At 42.4% G+C, this 21654-nt stretch overlaps 1 protein-coding gene across 3 annotated transcripts; it reads right to left on the bottom strand.

Annotated features, from left to right (window-relative positions):
* Nucleotides 1–424: 424 nt before the first annotated feature.
* FAM131B (family with sequence similarity 131 member B) lies at nucleotides 425–16437 on the bottom strand. 3 transcript variants are annotated; one of them, XM_053451348.1, is made up of 7 exons: nucleotides 16400–16437; nucleotides 9143–9249; nucleotides 5120–5152; nucleotides 3747–3840; nucleotides 3466–3651; nucleotides 2275–2406; nucleotides 425–1436 (listed from the first exon to the last, which is right to left on the bottom strand). In XM_053451348.1, exons 4-7 carry the CDS (start codon nucleotides 3832–3834, stop codon nucleotides 1051–1053), a joined length of 792 nt encoding a protein of 263 aa, XP_053307323.1. In that variant the 5' UTR covers nucleotides 3835–3840; nucleotides 5120–5152; nucleotides 9143–9249; nucleotides 16400–16437; the 3' UTR covers nucleotides 425–1050. The 3 variants fall into 3 exon arrangements, with proteins under 3 accessions (XP_053307323.1, XP_053307321.1, XP_053307322.1); XM_053451346.1 differs by lacking the exon at nucleotides 16400–16437 and adding an exon at nucleotides 14890–15184; XM_053451347.1 differs by lacking the exons at nucleotides 5120–5152; nucleotides 16400–16437 and adding an exon at nucleotides 14890–15185.
* Nucleotides 16438–21654: the final 5217 nt, after the last annotated feature.

The raw sequence follows: 21654 nt of genomic DNA, 5'->3' as shown, positions 1-21654 counted from the left end.
GATATAAGTCATTAGCCCGTGTGGCAGGGGCTCTGTATCAAACATGGGGCAAATAAGGCCAGGGTTGAGGGTAATCTGAAACCTCCACAACGTCATACCCATACGCTGGAACTCTACGGGATAAGTCCCGAGGCGTTGGGAATTCAGGAAGATTTTGGGTTGAGTTCTGGTACCCCTTTTAACAGCTATTGCAAGCTAGCTCCTCCCATATGTTTTATGTACCACCCCCAACACACTCAAACTCCTCCTTCCCCCAAGGGAAACCTCTTGAGATGGAAAGTATGGGTCATATCTCCTTTTTTTAAAAAAAACACAAAATGGCACCTAAAATATATTTGGGGGAAAAGCTGGAATCTTTTAACTGCCCCCCCCCATTCCTGACTGGCTGCTCAGGTAACAGCTTTTTTTTTTTTTTTTTTTATACTTTGTAATCTTATTTTTAATTGCTGCGGAAAACAGGAAATTAAAGATGAGTGCCACAATGTGGTATATTAAGCAGGGTTAGGGGGCAGAGGGGCAATAAGTCCCCCTTTCTGGGCCCAATTCCTATATGGAGGGACAGACCTGGGCCATTTTACCCCTGGCTGGCCTGCCCTGGCAGGTGGGTGCTGAGCGGGGCTGTTACCGTGGCTTCCGCCAACACCTGCTACTTTATACATAGCTTTGAGCACTGGGCTAAAATTAATAATATCTCATCGTGTCTCTTGTGCTTAGAACATTCCATTTTCCCAAAAGGCACCTGGCCTTCTCTTCCTGATTGGTTATTCATGTGTTATCTTCATAAACATTTATACATTTTTTACAACTGGTGGAGGACTCAGGAGGGAAAGGTTTAGGCACCGGACCCTAAATATCGCTAGCCTTGTATGTTTCAAGGGAAATTGGTTGAAATGAATTGTATGGAAAAACTGGGAAATGGACACTTATTTCAGTTCCATTCCTTCTGAGTGCACTTTGATAAATGATACGGGGACCTTTATGAGTGGTGCGCAGGCAGTCTCTCGCAGTGCCTGTCTCTCTCTCCCCCTCCTTTTTTCTTCCCTCGGTGACTCAGTTCTCCATTTCCCGCTCCTCTTCCTCCTCTCCGGATTGGACGCCAGAAGTGGCAACATCTGAGACCTTACGGCTGTGCGGGAGGCTGTCGCACTCCTCCCGTGGCGGAGACAGAGACTGCAGGTCGTGACAGAGAGCATCATCCTCTTCTGAAGGGGAGATTTTAGATTGTAGCAACTGAGGGGCAATCTCACAGATATTCTCAAGCTGTCTCTCCTCAAAGGACTCAGGTCCTGGGTTTGATGTTACCCCTCCGTTGGGTGCTGGAGATGCTGTAAGAGACTGCTCGCTGCTGGCCCAAGCCTCAGAAGAGCCAAGACAGTACAGTCCCTGTGACACATAGGAGTGAGGCCAGCAGTCGGAGTGTGTCTGGCCAAGGTTATCTGTACCCACAAGAGGGGAGGAAGGAGAATGGCAGCAGGAGCAGGAGAAGGGTAGAGAGAATGGCGAGAAGGGGAGGTAACAGAGGGAGAATGGTAGAGAGAATAGCGAGAAGGGGAGGGAGCAGAGGGAGAAGGGAAGAGAGAATGGCGAGAAGGGGAGGGAGCAGAGGGAGAAGGGGAGAGAGAATGGCGAGAAGGGGAGGGAGCAGAGGGAGAAGGGGAGAGAATGGCGAAAAGGAGAGGGAGCAGAGGGAGAAGGGGGAGAGAGAATGGTGAGAAGGCGAAATAGAAAAGGAAGATGTTTGGACAGAATGGGAATGAGAGGAGGAGGAAGGGGAATGGGTGAGAATGGGGGGGAGAAGGAAAGAGAGGAGGAAAAAGGATTATGAGAAACGTAGTGAAAGGGGAGAGAGAAGTAGAAAAAGGATGAGAAGAGACGGTGTGAGGAGGGACAAAATAAAGAATGGTTGGGTTGAGAAGGTACGAGGATAGGAGAGAAGCATGGGAAAAAAAGAATCATAATGTTAAACATAGCCATCATCTATTTTCCACTTCACTCCCCCTTCCCATTGAAAGGTAACTCCTGGCACTACAAAGGTGGTCCATTCTAACTCCTGATACCCTCATGTAGGGAGCGGCGTACTGCAACTGCCCGGCTCGCTGCTTATCTAGCTTTTTAATGATTGGCACAGTGTTTGCGTCACTGATGCCTAAAAGCTGAATTCACCGGCTCTTTAAACAGACCTCCACCAAGGCTTGTGTGTTATCTTTACTATGGTTGACCTGCCTATGGTAAGCGCTTCCATGTATCATTACCCCCCCCTCCACTGGTCCATACCCTGGTTCTCAAGCAGTTCTTGGTAAGTTTCACTTTGTCTTTCTTGGTTCGAGTTGACGCTCTCCTCTTCCCCATCCATCGATGACCACGCCATGAGAGTTGCTTCTGAGATGGCAAATTGTTGCATCACACCTAGGAAGACACAAAAAGAAACAATATTGTTGAAAGCAGAGATAATACACTAAACATTGAGGTTTCGGATGACCTGAACCATTGCGATTCATTGAGGCCCATACATGAAAGCTTTAGCTGAGATGACGGGAATGTCCAGTTACTCAGGTGAGCTTGATTCAATTGGCAGAATTACTTCAAACTTCAACTCAACATCATGAAGTCAACAGCTTAGGAGGAGGTGAGTTGAACCAGAACTCCATTGAGCTCAAGACAGCCATCCAACTACTCGACTGACTAACAGACTTGTATCACCTTGACTCCCAGAGTTTACTCAACAGAAATCAAGTTAATCTCTATGATAACACAACTGGAGGCTCTTTGTCCAAAAAGTTGAGTTGTCGAGTTCACCCAAGCACCCTTGGAGAGACCGGTGGTTTAAGTAACCATTTAATAATGAATCCTTGCATTCGATAGTATAAGTGTGAGTGTGCGCGGGCTAGTGTCCTATCTGGGCAATGGGTTCCCATGCTAAAGGTCCATGTTCCTTTAAGAAATGTTATCTGAGGACTTTGCTTTCTAAGAACGACGAGCGTTTCCGCTGAGCGCAGCGCAGGGAAGGAGACAGCCATGTGGTGATGGGTGTTAAATTACTCCTGCAAAATACAGTGATTAAACCCTTTACGTGCCAAGCCGCAAGCGATGAGAGCATCTTACCCGAACAACATGACAGAGAAGGTGCTATACACAGATTGGGTTATTATTAAATGTGTGTAACAGTTGGGGAGAAGGGAGTGCTATAAACACACTGGGATATTTTTTTCTTTTAGAATGTGAGAGCTCAGGGTGTACAATAAAAAGAGATGCGATGAAAGTCAACGCTTTACTCAATGACATCAATATCTCATCTAAAGTATTGGGAAGACCCCATCTGCTGGAGCCACCTCTGACCAAACCACATTACACAAAAGTGTCTTTGAAATGCGCCTCCCGTTATGACGATGCCAGATCACTTATTGACTTTGAAACAAGGTCTTTTTTTTCATATATTTAACAGAAGAAGAATAAAACCCTCCTCACCTGCCAGGAACCGAGCTTCCTTCTCTCCGTCACTCAGGTCGGAATACGCGTCGCTGTCCATCCTGGTGTTTTCGTTGGGCGGTGGCGGCTGTTGAGCCCAGCTCTGCCACTCTATCATGTGAGCAACTCGACCAGAACCTAAAGCTGTTGGTTTAGTGACATGATCCTTCATCGAGCGAGAGATACCTTGGGGGAGAAGATAAAAAATAAAGAAGTCTTGACAAATATCGTGGCAGGAGCAACGACTTTGTGATGCCGATTCAGCGAGGAGCTCACAGTACCTTTGACAGAGGATTTGGCGAGAGCGCCAATTCCATAAGCATTAGAGTGTCTCTTCAATCGAGGAAGGATCGAGGTGGTGTCTTCCATGGACAGCTGACAGACAGATCCAAAGGGAAAAAAAAGAGAGGAAATAAAAGCTCAGAAAGCAAGATTAAGAGCGTGAGACAGATGAGACAGGCGGTGTGATAACGGCCTACGGATAGAGTGACTGCCGAATGTTAAAGGAAGACTCGGTTGAGACTCTATCTGTTGGGATACGGAGCCTGAAAGTGGTCAATGATGGGCTGGAGACAGCCAGGTGCTTTAGAATATCCCCGATGTGAGGGAATGATAGAAAGTGAAGGAACGGAGAAAAAAAAACACCTGTGCAAAAAAAAAAATATGGAGACAAATTATTTTTTTTACTTGTTCTTCTCCTGAATTTGCAGGAAGAAGAAGACTTCTGAAGAGAAGAGAATTTCTAGAGAAGACGCTCTTCCTGAAATGATCGGGATCCATGGAGATGGATCATTGCTGTTAAGTAAATGTATCGGCTAATAGAATTCTTCACTGGGGTTCAATGACATCGAATGGCAAATTTGATCAAATTTAAGGAGTTCTAGACAGAGAAAGTAAATTTTTTTTTTACTAGGACATGACCATTAATGGTAGGTGGTTGGTTTCACCAGAAACGTTAATAAAGTTGGGGTTACCATATGGACATGGAGAAAAAAAATTAATGATGTTTAGATAATAGGCAGAGAGGATGAAATAGATGAAAATAAATATATTATTTAAAATATAAAAGAATCAATAATTAAAAAAATATATATTTTTAAAAAGTAACGATTTAAAATTGATAACAGTAAGAAAAATATATATATTTGAAAATATTCCCCAAATAAATGGAGGAAGGAGAAGGGTTAAAAGAAAGAACTGGAGTCAATTCTAGAAAACAATGAAACAGTCTAAAATAGTGTAGTTGTGAGTGAGACAGTTACGGTGAGTGAGAGAGTGCAGACTCATCTAAGAGAGTTTAAGAGACAGGCAGAAAGAAGAGAGAACAATTTAGCCAGGATCCCAGAGCCCCTAGGAGGCTACATGAGACATGACAGTAAGAATGAGAGTCAGAGAGAGTGAGAGAGTGCAAAAGACAGTCATTGGGAAGGAAATAATACAGGTTTGAGCTTGAAAGAGAGTGAATGAGAATCCGGAGGATTTAGAGGATGTAGATTAGATCTTGTGCGAGAGGGCATGAATGAGAGTGTACAGCACAGAGCAAAAGAGAGATTACGAGAGTGATAGGGGCGGTTTGAGGGTATGGTTTAGATCTTGTGTTAGAGTGCATGAGAGAGGACGAGTGTGTGGGAAGGCAATGAGACTCAGCACTCACATTGATCCCGTCCCAGGAGAAGTCTGTTCGGGTCTGAGAGAGAGGGAGAACGGCAACGCATGAGACACATAGCAGCACAAAGAGACATCACAACAGGAAGAGACAGCGAGACACAGGAGGAGACCGGCCCTTCTGATCACTAAATCTTTTATGACAATGCAACTCTCATCACACCCAGCCACCATACTTTCCGACACTTAAATGATAGGACTGTAAGGTTATGGAGGTGATAACGTTTTATAGGGTTCATTCATCGTGTTTGTGCACACGGCTTACATTCACTAGCCACGGGTGTAACGTGTTCTGGGCCCTATGGCAAGGCTCTGTCCTGGGGCTTCAAGGATCTCATGATGACATCATCACCACCACCATGATCTCACACTTTAATAGCCCATCACAAAGACAGAAAAATGGTTAATATACCCGGCGATTCGTAAAGAAGGCGGACTCCGCAAATACGCAGGAAAATGCCTGGAAGCCTCATAAATCAGCTCTTTAACCCTTTAATTACAAAGTATCTATTGTAGGGTCTCTCCTACGGTGGCAACCAGATGGTTCTGCCAAGTGACATTATGGAAACCATGGCATGTTGGGGGGGGGTATTCTGAATAAGGTCACCTGTATTAAAGCAGGGATCCCACCTGTGATATGGCAGGGAGAAAACGACCAATAGGGAGCTCAGATATCATTAAAGTGGAATACGAAGGAGTCTCATACAGGGGCCTATTGGACAGGCGCTGGAAATGTTCATTCTAAAACTCCTATGGTAAATCAGATGCTAGCTGACTGGGTATGATGAGAGTTGCAGTTAAATAGACAAGGTATCCTTCCATCGTTAGTGTGTTCTTAGAATCAAATGAATGGACCCCTGTCACTCCAGCAAGAGCACATGGGTGAGAACAGCATAAAAGATAACAGGACTGGCGGGTGTATCTACATGCATGTTGGCACTTTGATTACAAATTCACATTAAAAAACAATATTTCTGGAAAACAAATAACGCGAACATTGATAAAAGCTGCCGCGTGACCGAGACGCCACCCTGAATTTATAACGTGTTCGTGTTCGAAATCCAGCGCAGACGGGGTTAATGTTGTAAATGACTATTGTAGCTGGAAACGGTTGATTTTTAATGGATTCTCTTCATAGGCGTACAGAGGCCCTTTATCACTCTCATCACTCCTGTGTTCCAATGACCCTTTATCACTCCCATCACTCCTGTGTTCCAATGGCCCTTTATCACTCCCATCACTCCTGTGTTCCAATGGCCCTTTATCACTCCCATCACTCCTGTGTTCCAATGGCCCTTTATCACTCCCATCACTCCTGTGTTCCAATGGCCCTTTATCACTCCCATCACTCCTGTGTTCCAATGGCCCTTTATCACTCCCATCACCCCTGTGTTCTAATGGCACGTTGTGTCCGCTGATCCAAGTTTAAGTTTAAAAGGCTAATTGATGGTTAAAAAACCCTTTTTGAGTGACCCCCTATTCTTTGAACGGCAGTATATATCCGGTATTATATATTATATATATTATATATGGAATAATAGGCGCAGGGATTGGGGGATTTAAGCGGTAAGGATGCAGAATACGTGCCGAATGCGCTCTGAATGCATAAACGTTGGATCGTAGGAGTGAGTTTACTCGAGAGGCCTCTTGGCATTTATATGCGGCTATCATCTGTGTTACGGTGACTCATTTCATGCGTGTATCAACAGCCCAACACACGCACCGCACAAAGAAACACACAATGGCCGGCCGATCCGGTGATGTCACCGGCCGTGGCGATCTCACAGGCACACGGATCCGGCGGTTCGTTCTGCCATCGCGCTGCCCGTGGAAATAAATAAAAAAATATCATTTTATGACTCCGTTTCCCTATAATTTGCTCATTTTCAGGTCTGTTATCTACGCGTCACATTCCAGCACCGGGTCTCCGCTCTCCAAATGATGAGCTTTAAATGGTGTTCGTTAGCGAGATATGATCCTAATTACAATGGCCCATTGTCCGCCGGTTCAGACGTCAATCTGAGATGAGAAATGGAACATTTAATTATTTCCAAGGACTAAAAGCTTCTGGAGTTATTTCAGTCTTTAGAGCTACTTTTAAAGGGAAATAATCACCTAAAATAAAAAATAGTAATTTTCGACGATACAGTAATTCCTTCTTTGGTATGAAAAAAAATATATATTTTTTTTGGTGCAAAAAGTCTATAATCTATTAATGTCATTGTCAAGCACTTATCGCCATGGGGTATACAGAGGCGTAAATATACCCCGGGGAAATAATTCTCGCTTGGATGTGCAGTAATTATTGGCTAAATAATTAATCTCCCGCACAAGGCCTATTAATAATTTACAGACGTAAACAAAGATGGCGGCTCACGTCCCGAGCGCCTAGACGCTAACGGGGAGAATATGACAAAAATCATAATTAGGAAAAAAATAAAGTACAATATGTGATGTTGGCCGGGATACCCCTCCTGGAAGTCTCGATCCACGTTGGACTTGCTGCATTGGACGACCTTCTCCCTTCGGGGTGATTGATCGCCTTATTGATTGGAGGTTCCCATAAATTATTTTAGCTCGTTACAGCCGGACGCACCGATATTTAGTACCCGATTGATTTGTCCTGATATTTATGTATATTTATACAAATGTTCTTTGTCGCTAACACACATAACGGTCCTTCCGTTTGAACGTCATGGAAGATGGCAATGAAGTGGCGGGTGGGCCGTTGGCCAACGGCGGCAGATCGGGTGCTGCAGTGTGCGGCCAGCGGGGGGATATACCCAGCCACGCGCTGCATTTTCAGCTGCCGTACTGATGTCGTCAGGCAGCTGTGGTCAGGGCCACCCCACCATCGTCTGTCCAGGCCCTGCACAACAGCCTTTCCTTTAGGTGGGTCCAATGTCAATTGTCACTCTTTAGTAGAACCAGTTCCAAATCTCTGACGCCCCTGGTCCTTCCCCTGGTGTTCCTCTTTCCTCCCCTGTGCCCCTCTTTCCTCCCGTGATGGCCCTCTTTCCTCCCCATGATCCCCCCCTTTCCTCCCCTGTTGCCCTCTTTCCTCCCGTGATGGGCCTCTTTCCTCCCCATGATGCCTCCTTTCCTCCCCTGTGCCCCTCTTTCCTCCCATGACGGCCTTCTTTCCTCCCCTGTGTCTGATTTTCCTCCCTGTGCCCCTCTTTCCTCCCTTGTTCCCCTCTTTCCTCCCCTGTGACCCTCTTTCCTCCCTGTGCCCCTCTTATCTAGTAGCTCAGAATGTTTGTTGGGTATGAGGGCATCACAGGGTTCTAGAGGATGTTTAACCTGCTAACTATGCTGACCACGTTATACTATTATTTTTATCATGTCTTGGACATAGCAAAGCCTCACCGGCCAACACATTTCTAAGAACTGGGCTTTAACCCTTTCCGCTAAAAAAACTGAAAATGCTCCATCTTCTCAAACGGAAGGACTTTCCTGAGCTTTGCTCGCAAGTGATCCATAACTCATAATCTCAGCCACATCGTGCCACATAACCCGCTGATGGATCCATTGCTTTAATAACCTGCGTCCAACAGAATTCAGGCGGAGGAGCCGGGGTATACATTGTATCGGGCGGAACGATAGAGAAATGTATCATTAATAATGATTTTTTCTCCTTGAGCATTAAACAGAGTAACGCGAGGTTAGAGCCCCAGCTGGGCCTAAATTCAGAATATCTTCTCTAAAGGTGAAACGAAAAATTCAAGATGGTCACCTCCCCGCTGTGCTGACTTAACAACAAACATTGGATCAATACCCGGCGCAGGAGGATAGGAGGCATCTCCCGGGCCTGCAAAGCCAAAAGCTCCGAATAAAGAACATTCAGCAAGACGAGAAGCGATACAATAAACGGCACGCCAGAGCGGGATGGAGAATCTCAGGGGGAGAGACGGGAAAGAGCAACCAATCGTTAGATCCCCTCCTGGGAACCAATTTCCCCTGATTATGGCAGAAGGGGGAGGACCCAGCAGATTCGGGGTGCAGAAAGTACCTCGTTGGATGGTCGGTGGGTGCTGCTTCCATGGACGGAGCTGTTTTCCGTGGTTCCTTGGTCGGCATCCTTTAACCCCTTCCAGTCCAGAGTTGCCCCTTCACCGCCTGCGGATAGACGGGGATTTGGGATTATTCATAGAATTAAAGGTGCTGTTCCACTTATGCTGTTATAACCAAATACACATGATCCAGAAATAATTATTTAATCATATAAAATGATTCATCATTTTTTATTTTTTTTGCCAGGAATGCCTAATTGTCATGTGATACAAAAGCAGGCACTGATACGTTGTTGCCATAGAAACCGAAATGTGTCATTTATATGTGATTAAACTTTCAAAATAAAGACTAAAATGATCTTCTGAGGGTTATTTGCTCATTATGTTTAGAGGGTGCAATTTATGTTTTGTCCAAGTGATGCTACCCCTATAGCCCTATATTATTTAACATATACAGTCAATACAGTCTCGTCATAGATTTAGGAGCCATATGTCTATCACATACATGTTTAAATGCCCTCACTGTATTAGCCTCTATAGCTTCTGCTGGGTGGCAATTCCACTTGTTTACTTCCCTCTTAGTAAAGTAAAACTTCCTTACATTACATCTAAGCTTCCGGCCCTCTAGTTTTAGAATATTACTTCTTCTTGTAACATTTGTCCTCCTTTGAATTTAACTTCACGCACCTTCTCCTCCCCAACCCTTACAAAGCCTGTCAGCAACCATCAGTAACTTAACAATAGGGGAGAACAGGGGTCACCATGGAAAACAAGGACATTTCTGGCTGTAACATAAACTTGGATCAGCAAACACAACGTGCCGTTGGAACACAGGAGTGATGGGAGTGATAAAGGGCCATTGGAACACAGGAGTGATGGGAGTGATAAAGGGCCATTGGAACACAGGAGTGATGGGAGTGATAAAGGGCCATTGGAACACAGGAGTGATGGGAGTGATAAAGGGCCATTGGAACACAGGAGTGATGGGAGTGATAAAGGGCCATTGGAACACAGGAGTGATGGGAGTGATAAAGGGCCTCTGTACGCCTATGAAGAGATTCCATAAAAAATCAGCTACAATAGTCATTTACAGCATTAACCCCGTCTGCGCTGGATTTCTGATCCATTTCATGTTATTTTAATGGACAATATCTGCTTTTCTTTCAAAAACAAGGACATTTCGAATGGTAGTGTATATAATTTAATTAATTGGTTATTTATTTATGGGTTAATGTACTGTACAGAATAGAAAAATATAGGATTTGGGAAAAATAACAAAAGGGGAATATTTGGTTACATTAAATCTCGGAGGAGGCTCTCTCATAATACGGTGGAACTGTTGGGGGGTCCGGAGTCCGTGCAGAATCAGGTCACGGCCTTATTTTGTTCCCTGTGGTCTCGGTCTTAACTTGAAGGTGAGGAGGAGGCGGATATATGGAACCGGCACAAAACAATCAATATATAAATGTCATTGTAACATAGCTTTAATGAATTGTTCTGGGAATTTCTGGGCCTTCCTCGGATGATAACAACATTTGAGGGCTGGATATTTCCTCAATGGATACATTTATACATTAACTGGGAAGTCCCATGGAAAAAAGAGGTTTCTGCTTGTTTTATCTCATTTTGCTCCAATAAACTCCCTTTTTCTGGAGACCTGGAGCCGCCGTCGCTGTCAGTCATGTAATATTTTGGGTGACTTTCTCTTCTCAAACACCACACTGAGCTGCTGCTTTATGGCGATGCTAATGAAGTCCCTTCCTCCATAGACTTTCATTAATCAGAGTGTCCGACTGGGTGATTAAGACTGAGTCACTCTATTGTCCCCCACAGGCAGTATGATAAGGAGTCGGGGGGTTTAGTAGATCGGGGATCAGATAACAGAGCGAGAACCTCATACAAATGGCTGATATAGAGCTTCTTGAAAACGTTATATTATGGGGCAAATACTACAGCTGATTTTTGTTCTAATACTAGCAATAATAAAATTAATTTAAATAAATAAAACTGTTAATATGAGAACATCTACTTTGTTATCCAATTTTGGATCATTTTACACAAAATGGTATAGAGGATGGAAAACCATATTGTAATCCAATATTATTTCTGAATTTTCAGTTATCTCTTCTCTAAAATCATGCACTACTATAAAATGATGTCTTTATACCATTACACTATATAATTAGGTACAACCGCAGCTGGCTGAGAATGATGTGAGCTGAATGGAATAAATCTCATTCTTTACGCACTGATATTTTACTGGATTGCAATGCATAGAATAAAAGAAATGTATAAAAACCAATATAAAATAATTTCCATATAAAATCAATTTAAGTCCCAAATAAATAGTGCTGTAGACCTCGATTATTCGATATGGACGTCCCATCTATCTCTATGCCCAAAGACCACTGGTGCCCATCCTCTGTAGGTGGGTTATAGATGCGAAATGTGCAGAACATGGCAAAAACAGGCATTATAGGGTAAAAATAGATGGATGGAAGTAATCTTCAACCACGCATCTCACCCACTTAATCTGCCTCCAGGGAGCTGCCAAGAAAAGTAGGATTTTTGTGCTTTATGGGGAATCCACTCGCTGAAAATTAGCAAAGGGGGTAAAAAAATACACCATCTATGAGAGTGGATATATTTAAATAGGGCAATCATAGCGGATGGGTGGACAGCTCCCATCATTCCAAGCCGGCTACACCTTACACTATAATATCTCAGGTTGATGTATTCCCACGAGTGCCACCGGGTGTCGCTCTTATTCCATTGTATTCATCATCCGCCAATATGAAACATTAATTTGTTGAGAAGATAAATGATGATACATTTCTCATTTACATCCACGAGGAGAGCCCTATCCCCCCCATCATGCACCCAGTGGGCTGGGGCCGGAGAGATTTTCTCCCACAGAGACTCGAACGTAGGGTTATCATTCCCTAAAACCTACACATTCTATACACCCATACACGGCGGAATGTCACAACATCCACGGTGATAATAAATACAGACGCTCACGCAGTCACAGATACCGCCGTGCTACAAAACACAGCTAGAAACCTTCATTCACACTCATACTACACACATTATGTTAGGGACTGTATGGGGAAGGCACAAACATCTCAATGAGTGTATATGGGATGTGGGTCTTAGATTCAGGAGCCCTATGCCTATCCAATGCATGTTTAAACCCCCTCGCTGTATTAACCCCCACCGCTTCTGCTGGCAGGCTGTTCCACTTAACTACCGTGCTCTCAATGAAAAGGTAAACATTCCATCTCCTTAACCTCACTATGAATGGCAAAGGCCAACCCTACCGAGATTCTCCTGCAAGAGGGGCTGAGATGACCCAAGTATAAGGTATAGTTAATTCTGTGTCATGACCTTCAAGATATCTTCCCACTTTCACCATGCATTATGCAGGGCTGGCTCACTATACAGTGTCTATTGCAATTATTATATATAAAAATATATATATACACATATGTTGTATATGCATAAGCCTAGCCTGCAGTTAATGTGAATATATATTCAGGGTATCACTCTATAGCTACCAACGCCAGGAGCGGCCCACCATAAGAGATGCACCCCCACATTGGTATATAGCCATGCCATGAGTGCCATATCATACATTGTATATCAGATGACTACGTCGATCGTGTCATCCAGAATTTTTTTTTTTTTTTACATATTGTTGACCAGCACATGTAAAGTGTGTGGGTTGTAAAAGTTACCCACCTGCCCCCTTTGACAGCCCTCCCCTGAGTTTGTGTAAAATTAAAGCCATCACTTGTTGCAGAATGTCTCCTAAAGCCATGAACAACCTAGAGTTTGAAAAACCTTGGCGATATAATACTACAATGTGTATATAATTAGTAATTGATAAGTTAACATGCAGTGTAAACATATATTGCCGTTAGATATATATAATGAGTAATTGTTATACAGATACTCAACATAAATATTATCAGTATGTATATTTAGATATATTATATTATCACATTGGGCATAATATAGGATAACATACTGTTTGTACGGTATATGCCCATGCAGTTTATGTATAATATATAAACAGCAGATCACTATGTATTCCTAATCATGCAATATGTCACTGAGTGGTGTGTATAAATAGTGCATAATATATTATATACTATATTACAGGGCATATGCCATACAATATGTAATTACATCACAGGTCATATACCATACAATATGGAATATCCACAAGGCATATACACTGTATATATATATATATATATATATATATATATATATATATATATATATATATATATATAATACCATTATATCAGAGTGTAATACATCACTATGCATACAACTATATGATATGTGTTATTTAACTAGGCAGTATTTACAGTAGATAGATAGATGCACAGAATATGCAGGTTATCACCATATGTTGTACAGTATATAACAAGTTAGTGTATAAAGCGTATAACAAATGGTTTGTAATATATCACTATGCAATGCATAATTGCATGCCATGTATAATCATATGGTATATATTATTTAACTGGGCAGTATATACAGTGCATTACCATATGGTATATAGTATATAGGTGGGCAGTATACACAGCATATAACCATATGCTATATATAGAGTATAACAGGACAGTATTTGCAGGGTAACACAAATTGGTATATATATATATATATATATATATATATATATATATATATATAGGCATTACATATTATACAGTATATAACCATATGCTATATAATATATCACTATGCAATACATATAGTATATAACTACTACTGCACAAGATATATATTCTTTTACTAGATGGTATATATTATATACATGGTCTGCAGTATACCACTATGCTATATGCAGTGTTTAGTCTTATTTATATCAGATATTTCACCATGTAATATATATAACCATAAACAGGGAAACATAGTACCATGTGTACACTATAGAATCATACAAGATATTGTGAGCCACGTGAGGTTGTACACACTGCGTGGGGATTCACTGAGCATACTTCTGGTTGTATCACTGAGAGTTACTGATATATTTACATGGGATTTACACAATTCATGTGAGATATACACAGCATATGATATTAGACACTACACACTATACACTACACTATATAATAATCACATCTACCTATGTAATATGACCTATTATATAGTACACATCGCATGGTGACTCATTGCACAAGGTCTGTATTATACTACCTGGTACACACTGCATATGCTGTATGAGCTGCTATACCAGCACTGCATGTACACCCACAGGATAAATCCATACATTAGCTTCAGGTGATCCATTATAACACAGCCTGTATTGTGATATATGATCCACGCCACATGCTGTGCATGCATTTACTGCCCAGATCCACAGTGCATGGTGACACATATAGTATACGAGGCATGTGCTGCTTTGTATGCACTGCTTGTAATCCCATCACATATTTGGCCATCGGTAAATATATACCGAATAGTGATAAGTGTGATCATAGAATACGCTGCAGAATGGTGAATTATGCACAATAGAGCCAATTGATAACACAATATCACAAACAAACAATCAGGCTCCAATACGCAGTGTGTGATGCAGACATATCCAGCGATTCACTATCCAATACAATGTAACAATCCGCGGACACAATGTAACAATCTGCGGATACAATGTAACAATCTGCGGATACAATGTATCACTTTCCATAAACATGCTGCGGATACAACGTATCAACCATCAGCCTCTTACCTGCGCTGTGAGATCCGATGCAGCCCATGGCGGGGTAGAGGGGGAGACACACAGGGGTACCCGGGAATGGGGGTGCAGACTGCCAGAGATGGGGTGCCAGAGCAGTGGGGAGAGGGCAAGAGGGGGGCAGGAGAGTGAGGAGGGGGCAAGGGAAAGGAGAAAGGAAAAAGAAGGGGGAGAGAAGGAAAAAAGAGGGGAGAGGAGGAGAGAGGGGGAGGCACAAGGATGAGGTTCCCCGTCACTGGGGTCTCGGAGATGGGGACCAGAGGATCATGCTGGGGATGTCTCCGGACGTGACGAGCAGACGCAGCCCTCTCTCTCTCTCTCCCTCTCTCTCTCTCCCTCCCTCCTTCCTTCTGTCTCTCCCTCCCTTTCCCTCTTCTGACTATCTCTTGTTTTCTCTCTCCCTCCCGTTTTTCTCTATTTACCTCTCTCTCTCCTTCTCACTGCCTCTGTCTGTTTCCTAGTCTGTCCCTCCGTCCTTTTCTCCCCCTACCTGTCTCTCCCCCTTCTGTCTGCCCCCCTCTCCCCCTTCTCTCTCAGGGATGCTCGGGGACCAGCAGGCGGGGAGATAAACAGACGGAGAGAGACTCACAAGGATTGGCTGACGGGGAGGAAGCAGCTGGGAGCAGAGGGAGCTGTCACATCCAGTGAGCTGCACTCTCTCTGTCAGGGAAGCTGTCGCATCCAGTGAGCTGCACTCTCTCTGTCAGGGAAGCTGTCACATCCAGTGAGCTGCACTCTCTCTGCCAGGGAAGCTGTCACATCCAGTGAGCTGCACTCTCTCTGTCAGGGAAGCTGTCACATCCAGTGAGCTGCACTCTCTCTGTCAGGGAAGCTGTCACATCCAGTGAGCTGCACTCTCTCTGTCAAGGGAGCTGTCACATCCAGTGAGCTGCACTCTCTCTGTCAGGGAAGCTGTCACATTCAGGGAGCTGCACTCTCTGTGTGTAAGGGGAGCTGTCACGTCCAATGAGCTGGAGTCTCTTCTCATCTCCCCTATTAGAGTGTCAAAATGACACTCTCCTCCTCTCTCGCTCTCTCTTTCTCCCTGTTTCTCGCGCTATCTCAATGTGTCCCCAGTCTGACCTTGGTGTCTCTTTTAGTCTCTCTTCCCACTGCCAGCCAGTCTCCATATATGCTGTGTCTGTCTCTTGGAAGTGATTCTGTCTGCCTTTCAGCCTGCACGTGTTTCTTTCTTTCCCACACAGTGTCTCTCATTCCCTCCCTCCCTGTCTGACCGTCTCATTAGGATTTCAGGGCATGCTCTCCTTCCTGCAACAACCACTTCTAGGAGCCATAAAAACACAGAGAGAAACAGACAGAGCGAGAAAGAGAGAGAGAGAGACAGGGAGAGAGAGAGAGACAGGGAGAGAGAGAGAGACAGGGAGAGAGAGAGAGACAGGGAGAGAGAGAGAGAGAGAGACAGGGGGGAGAGAGAGAGAGAGAGAGAGAGAGAGAGAGGAGGAGGAAATAGGGAAAAGGAGAGAGAGAGAAAGCTCACACTCACACTCAGCTTGTCTTGGGTCATTGAGCTGGGATCAGACTGATCGAGACTCCTCTGGGTGTCTCTGCTGGGTACAGACAGGCTCTGATGTAAACAGACTTAACTCTCTCGGGATCACAATCCCTGCACTTGGTGAACAGGAGAAGACTGACAACATTCAGACATTCAAACTGAATGGCACAGCAGCTCAAAATACATCTGACAGAGAACTGCCCTTTGTGCTTTATCCATTCCTGTCCAAAACATATTTACAGAAATAGAAAGTATGGAAAATCCATAAAAGGATCAGGTCATCGGGGAAAGGCCACTTAAAGCCCTTCTGACTGTAGACACCCTGGTGACCGTTATGTATGTAAGGGTGAGAGTGTATGTATATGTGAGTGTGTTAGCATGAACCTGTATGTGTAAGTGTGTGAGCTGGGGCCACCTGGCTTTATCTGCTCTCCAGGCCAAACAGTGGCAGCCCTCCCTGTCAGTCCAGGCTTATATACAGTATTATATATATATATTGATTCTTTCCTGGTTTTTGGTTCTCCTGTCTTGTGTGGCCTCCTGATTGCCAAGTTTCTGCCTGGCACTGTTGGGTTCCAAGCTGTTTAAATGTATTTTTCGTGCCTGTGTTTTTTGGATCCATCTTTGCTCTGCCTGGCTATGTTGGCATTAGTTTATATTCTCTCCATGCTCAGCTTGGTACTGCCATGTTCAGCTTGGTCCTCCTGGCACTGTTATGTTTACATTGGCTCCACATGGCATGGCCAGAGCCAGCTCACCTTGGCCCATAAAGCTTTTACAGACCCACAGGCCTTCTCTCCACTCCATAACGTCAATGACATGACATCATTATTATTAGGATATGTTATAGACCTCTGACATCTCAATACCTCTCCTTGGATGTTGTCAAGTATGGGAATCCCATTTGTAGAAGGCTTCCAAGTTCTATAGATGAATCATTTTAGTTAATGGGTAGGGCAGGCAAGTGGGAAACTTCCCCCTGGGCTGCATTTGTTTGTTGATTTTGGGCTACTAATTGAAACCTTTTGCCCTCTTGTGGGTTTTATTTGCAGTTCCAAATACAGCCACTAGGGGGTCTAGAGTCACAGTTTCCAAGCATCATTTACTCCTTCAATTAATATTCCCCTTTTTATTCTATGCAGATTCTTTCAGGGGCCGTCTTGAACACAGTGAATTAGGTTGTTTACCAGATATATTTTTGACAAATATACTGGGCCACTGAGCCGGGGTTTTCGCATGAGCTGCACTTAGTCAGTTGTTCCCTGGACAAAAATGTGAATTCACGTGTTTGACAAGCAGACCGTGGCAAGTGTTTCCATTAGGCATACTAGGCAAATACCTAGGGGCTGTTGAGCTCTGGGGGTGGCATTGCCCTAATGTATAATCACCACCTGCAACGTAGTAGCTGCTCTGTGCATTGTATAACTCAGTGCTCGGGGGGTCACAATATGTGCCCCTCAATTTTAAGTGTGGCAGCATGTATGTGGCTAGGGACCCTGGAGGGCCTAATCTGGTACTAGATTGAAATTAGAACATGAGAAAAATGAGAGCAAATCTGTTAATCTAAACTTTAGAAGTTATTGGATCGGTCACTTTTCCCAAAACCCTACATTTTCAGGAATAAAATAAGTCTTTCTTGGCTGTAAAGGCGATCACATTTTTCTCTGGATTAACATTACTTTAGCTAAATTAAACGTGAAATTGTTATAGCCTTTGTTTGTTAGAAAGGCATCCAGATGTCATATCTTCTAGAACTGTGTGATTATTCCTCCCTAATTACATTTCTGGTCCCTATTATTAATTATTGTTTTTTTTTTTTTTATTGGATCTGTGAGCACAGAAAGGATTATTCGGCCCATTTAGTGCTGCTGTAATAACACAAACCTTTGGTCTCGTCTTAGATTCAGGAGCCATATGGCTACCCAATGCGATACTCTCCATCTCACGTTCCCAAAGCATTTATGTGTTAAAATCGTAATAAAAGAATTTATCCTAAATGTAGAGGCCATGGAGGGAACGGCACCCGTTATGGAGATACAACAATCTTTCCCGAGACACCGGCTGGAGTGACAGAGGTTACCTGTCCCGGATCTGGTTTCGAGGAACAATAGGGATTCCGTCAGACGCCAGATGCTGCCTACGGGATATTTCCACCCATTTAATCTCAAAACGGGTAGTCTAAATATTAGCTGGGTGTGAACAGAGGCTTCTTGAGACTTAGAATGCCTAAGAACCTTTATTGACTGAGTAAACCCTTAAATAATCAGGCAAGACTTTCATGTAATCCGTATCAAGGCAAGTTTAATAAGATAAGAAGTACGTGGCAGGGGACATCGCCAGATGGAATAAAATGTTATAAAATAAAATGTTTAGAACAAAAAGAATTAGTAAGCCGAGCCATTTTAGTGCAATAAAGGAACATATTGTAATTATATATATGCTGTATATATATATATATATATATATATATATAATATATGTTTTTATATATATATTTTTTTTATAAACCGTCTTCAAAGTGCTCGAATAAGAGCCCCGGAGGTAGCCAGAAGGAGGGAAGGATCTTCTTAGTCGAGACCACTGAGGTCTTCAAGGAGAAATGGGAGAATACAGTATATATAATTTAATACTTCGAAAAAGATTTACAATATATTTATAATATAATACTCCAAAAATATATCAATACAATACATATATTATAATACTACAAAAAATATATTCGATACATATAATATAATACTCCAAACAATATATATAATATAATCCTCAAAAAATACTATATATATATATATATATATATATATATATATATATATATATATATATATATATATATATATATATATATATATATATATATATATATATATATATAATATAATACTCCAAACAATATATACAACACAATATATATAATATAATCCTCAAAAAATACTATATATATATATATATATATATAATACTCCAAACAATATATACAACACAATATATATAATATAATCCTCAAAAAATACTATATACCGGTATATATATATATATATATATATATATATATATATATATATATATACATATATATATATAATACTCCAAACAATATATACAATACAATATATATAATATAATCCTCAAAAAATACTATATATATATATATATATATATATATATAATATAATACTCCAAAAATATATCCAATACAATACATATATTATAATATTCCAAAAGATATATTTACAACATAATATATGTAATATAATCCTCAAAAAATATATACAATACAATATATATAATATAATTCTAAAAAAATATACCGTATATACAAAATCAACCGAACACAAAGAAAAGGTGCATTTGTGAGGACAAGTGAAAAAAAAAATAAAAGTGCCCATAGTAGGCACCGGCCCTTCGGCTGCTATTATAAAAATAATTTCTTCACTCGCCAGCCAAGCAAAGCCGGCGGAAGGGGAGAAAAAATTATAAATTTGCGAGTGTCCTAAGAGTTCTCGTGCGTTTATCAGCAGCATCCGATGGAGCGTAACCCTCGCCCCTTCCAAAAGTGTGGCCGTCCGTCGGGGCCAGAGGACGGAGCTCCCCCTCTCTCTCAGCCCAAAAGGCAGAGAAGTATTTTTGGTGTAAATGTTGGGCCGACATTCGGACTCCCTATACAGTCTGGGGGAAACGAGGGCAAATTAGCATGAAATGCCCTTGCTGCGCCTTTTGTGGATGTCGGAGCTGAAAAAGATAAACCTGAATAACTTATAAACTGAATCTAAAATGAAGGTAACAACGACATGAGTTATAGACGACTTTCCGAGCTGCTAATATCTCTGGTGAGGCTCGTTCCCAATTCAGTTGTTTGAGAGAATGATTTCTGTAACAATTTTAGCTAGTATTAGATTAAAAATATAAGTTTTCAAAATGATCGCTCTGTTTTCTTTTTTAAACCAGTTGTAGTTTTTGCCCCGTAATATAATGTTATCAGCCGTTTGTTCTCGCTGTTATCTGAGCCCCAATCTACTAAACCCCCCGACTCCTTATCATACTGCCTGTGGGAAACAATAGAATGGCTCAGTCTTAATCAGCCAGCCAGACTCTCTGACTAATGACAGTTTATGGAGGAAAGGACTTCATTAAATTTGCCATAAAGCATCAGCTCAGTGTGGTGATTGAGCCGGGAAAGTCACCCAAAATATCACATGACTGACAGCAACGGCAGTTCCAGGTCTGCAGATAAAGGGGGGTTTATTGGGGCAAAATGAGATAAAACCAGGTTTTTGTCACCAACTGTCATTACTGTATATAGTGCTGGGGGGTTATATTACTGTATACAGCGCTGGGGGGTTATATTACTGTATACAGCGCTGGGGGTTATATTACTGTATACAGCGCTGGGGGTTATATTACTGTATACAGCGCTGGGGGGTTATATTACTGTATACAGCGCTGGGGGTTATATTACTGTATACAGCGCTGGGGGTTATATTACTGTATACAGTGCTGGGGGGTTATATTACTGTATACAGTGCTGGGGGTTATTACTGTATACAGTGCTGGGGGGGTTATATTACTGTATACAGCGCTGGGGGTTATATTACTGTATACAGCGCTGGGGGGTTATATTACTGTATACAGCGCTGGGGATTATATTACTGTATACAGCGCTGGGGGTTATATTACTGTATACAGTGCTGGGGGGTTATATTACTGTATACAGCGCTGGGGGTTATATTACTGTATACAGCGCTGGGGGGTTAAATTACTGTATACAGCGCTGGGGGTTATATTACTGTATACAGCGCTGGGGGTTATATTACTGTATACAGCGCTGGGGGGTTATATTACTGTATACAGCGCTGGGGGGTTATATTACTGTATACAGCGCTGGGGGTTATATTACTGTATACAGCGCTGGGGGTTATATTACTGTATACAGCACTGGGGGTTATATTACTGTATACAGCGCTGGGGGTTATATTACTGTATACAGTGCTGGGGGGGTTTATATTACTGTATACAGCGCTGGGGGTTATATTACTGTATACAGCGCTGGGGGTTATATTACTGTATACAGCGCTGGGGGTTATATTACTGTATACAGCGCTGGGGGTTATATTACTGTATACAGCGCTGGGGGGGTTATATTACTGTATACAGCGCTGGGGGTTATATTACTGTATACAGCGCTGGGGGTTATTACTGTATACAGCGCTGGGGGCTGCCGTGTCACTAAGGTTAATTTGGTTGGC

The sequence above is a fragment of the Spea bombifrons genome, chromosome 11 (assembly GCF_027358695.1).
Source record: "Spea bombifrons isolate aSpeBom1 chromosome 11, aSpeBom1.2.pri, whole genome shotgun sequence".
NCBI lineage: Eukaryota > Metazoa > Chordata > Amphibia > Anura > Pelobatidae > Spea > Spea bombifrons.
Note: the sequence above shows the minus strand (reverse complement) of the source record. Positions and strands in the feature narration are given on the sequence as shown.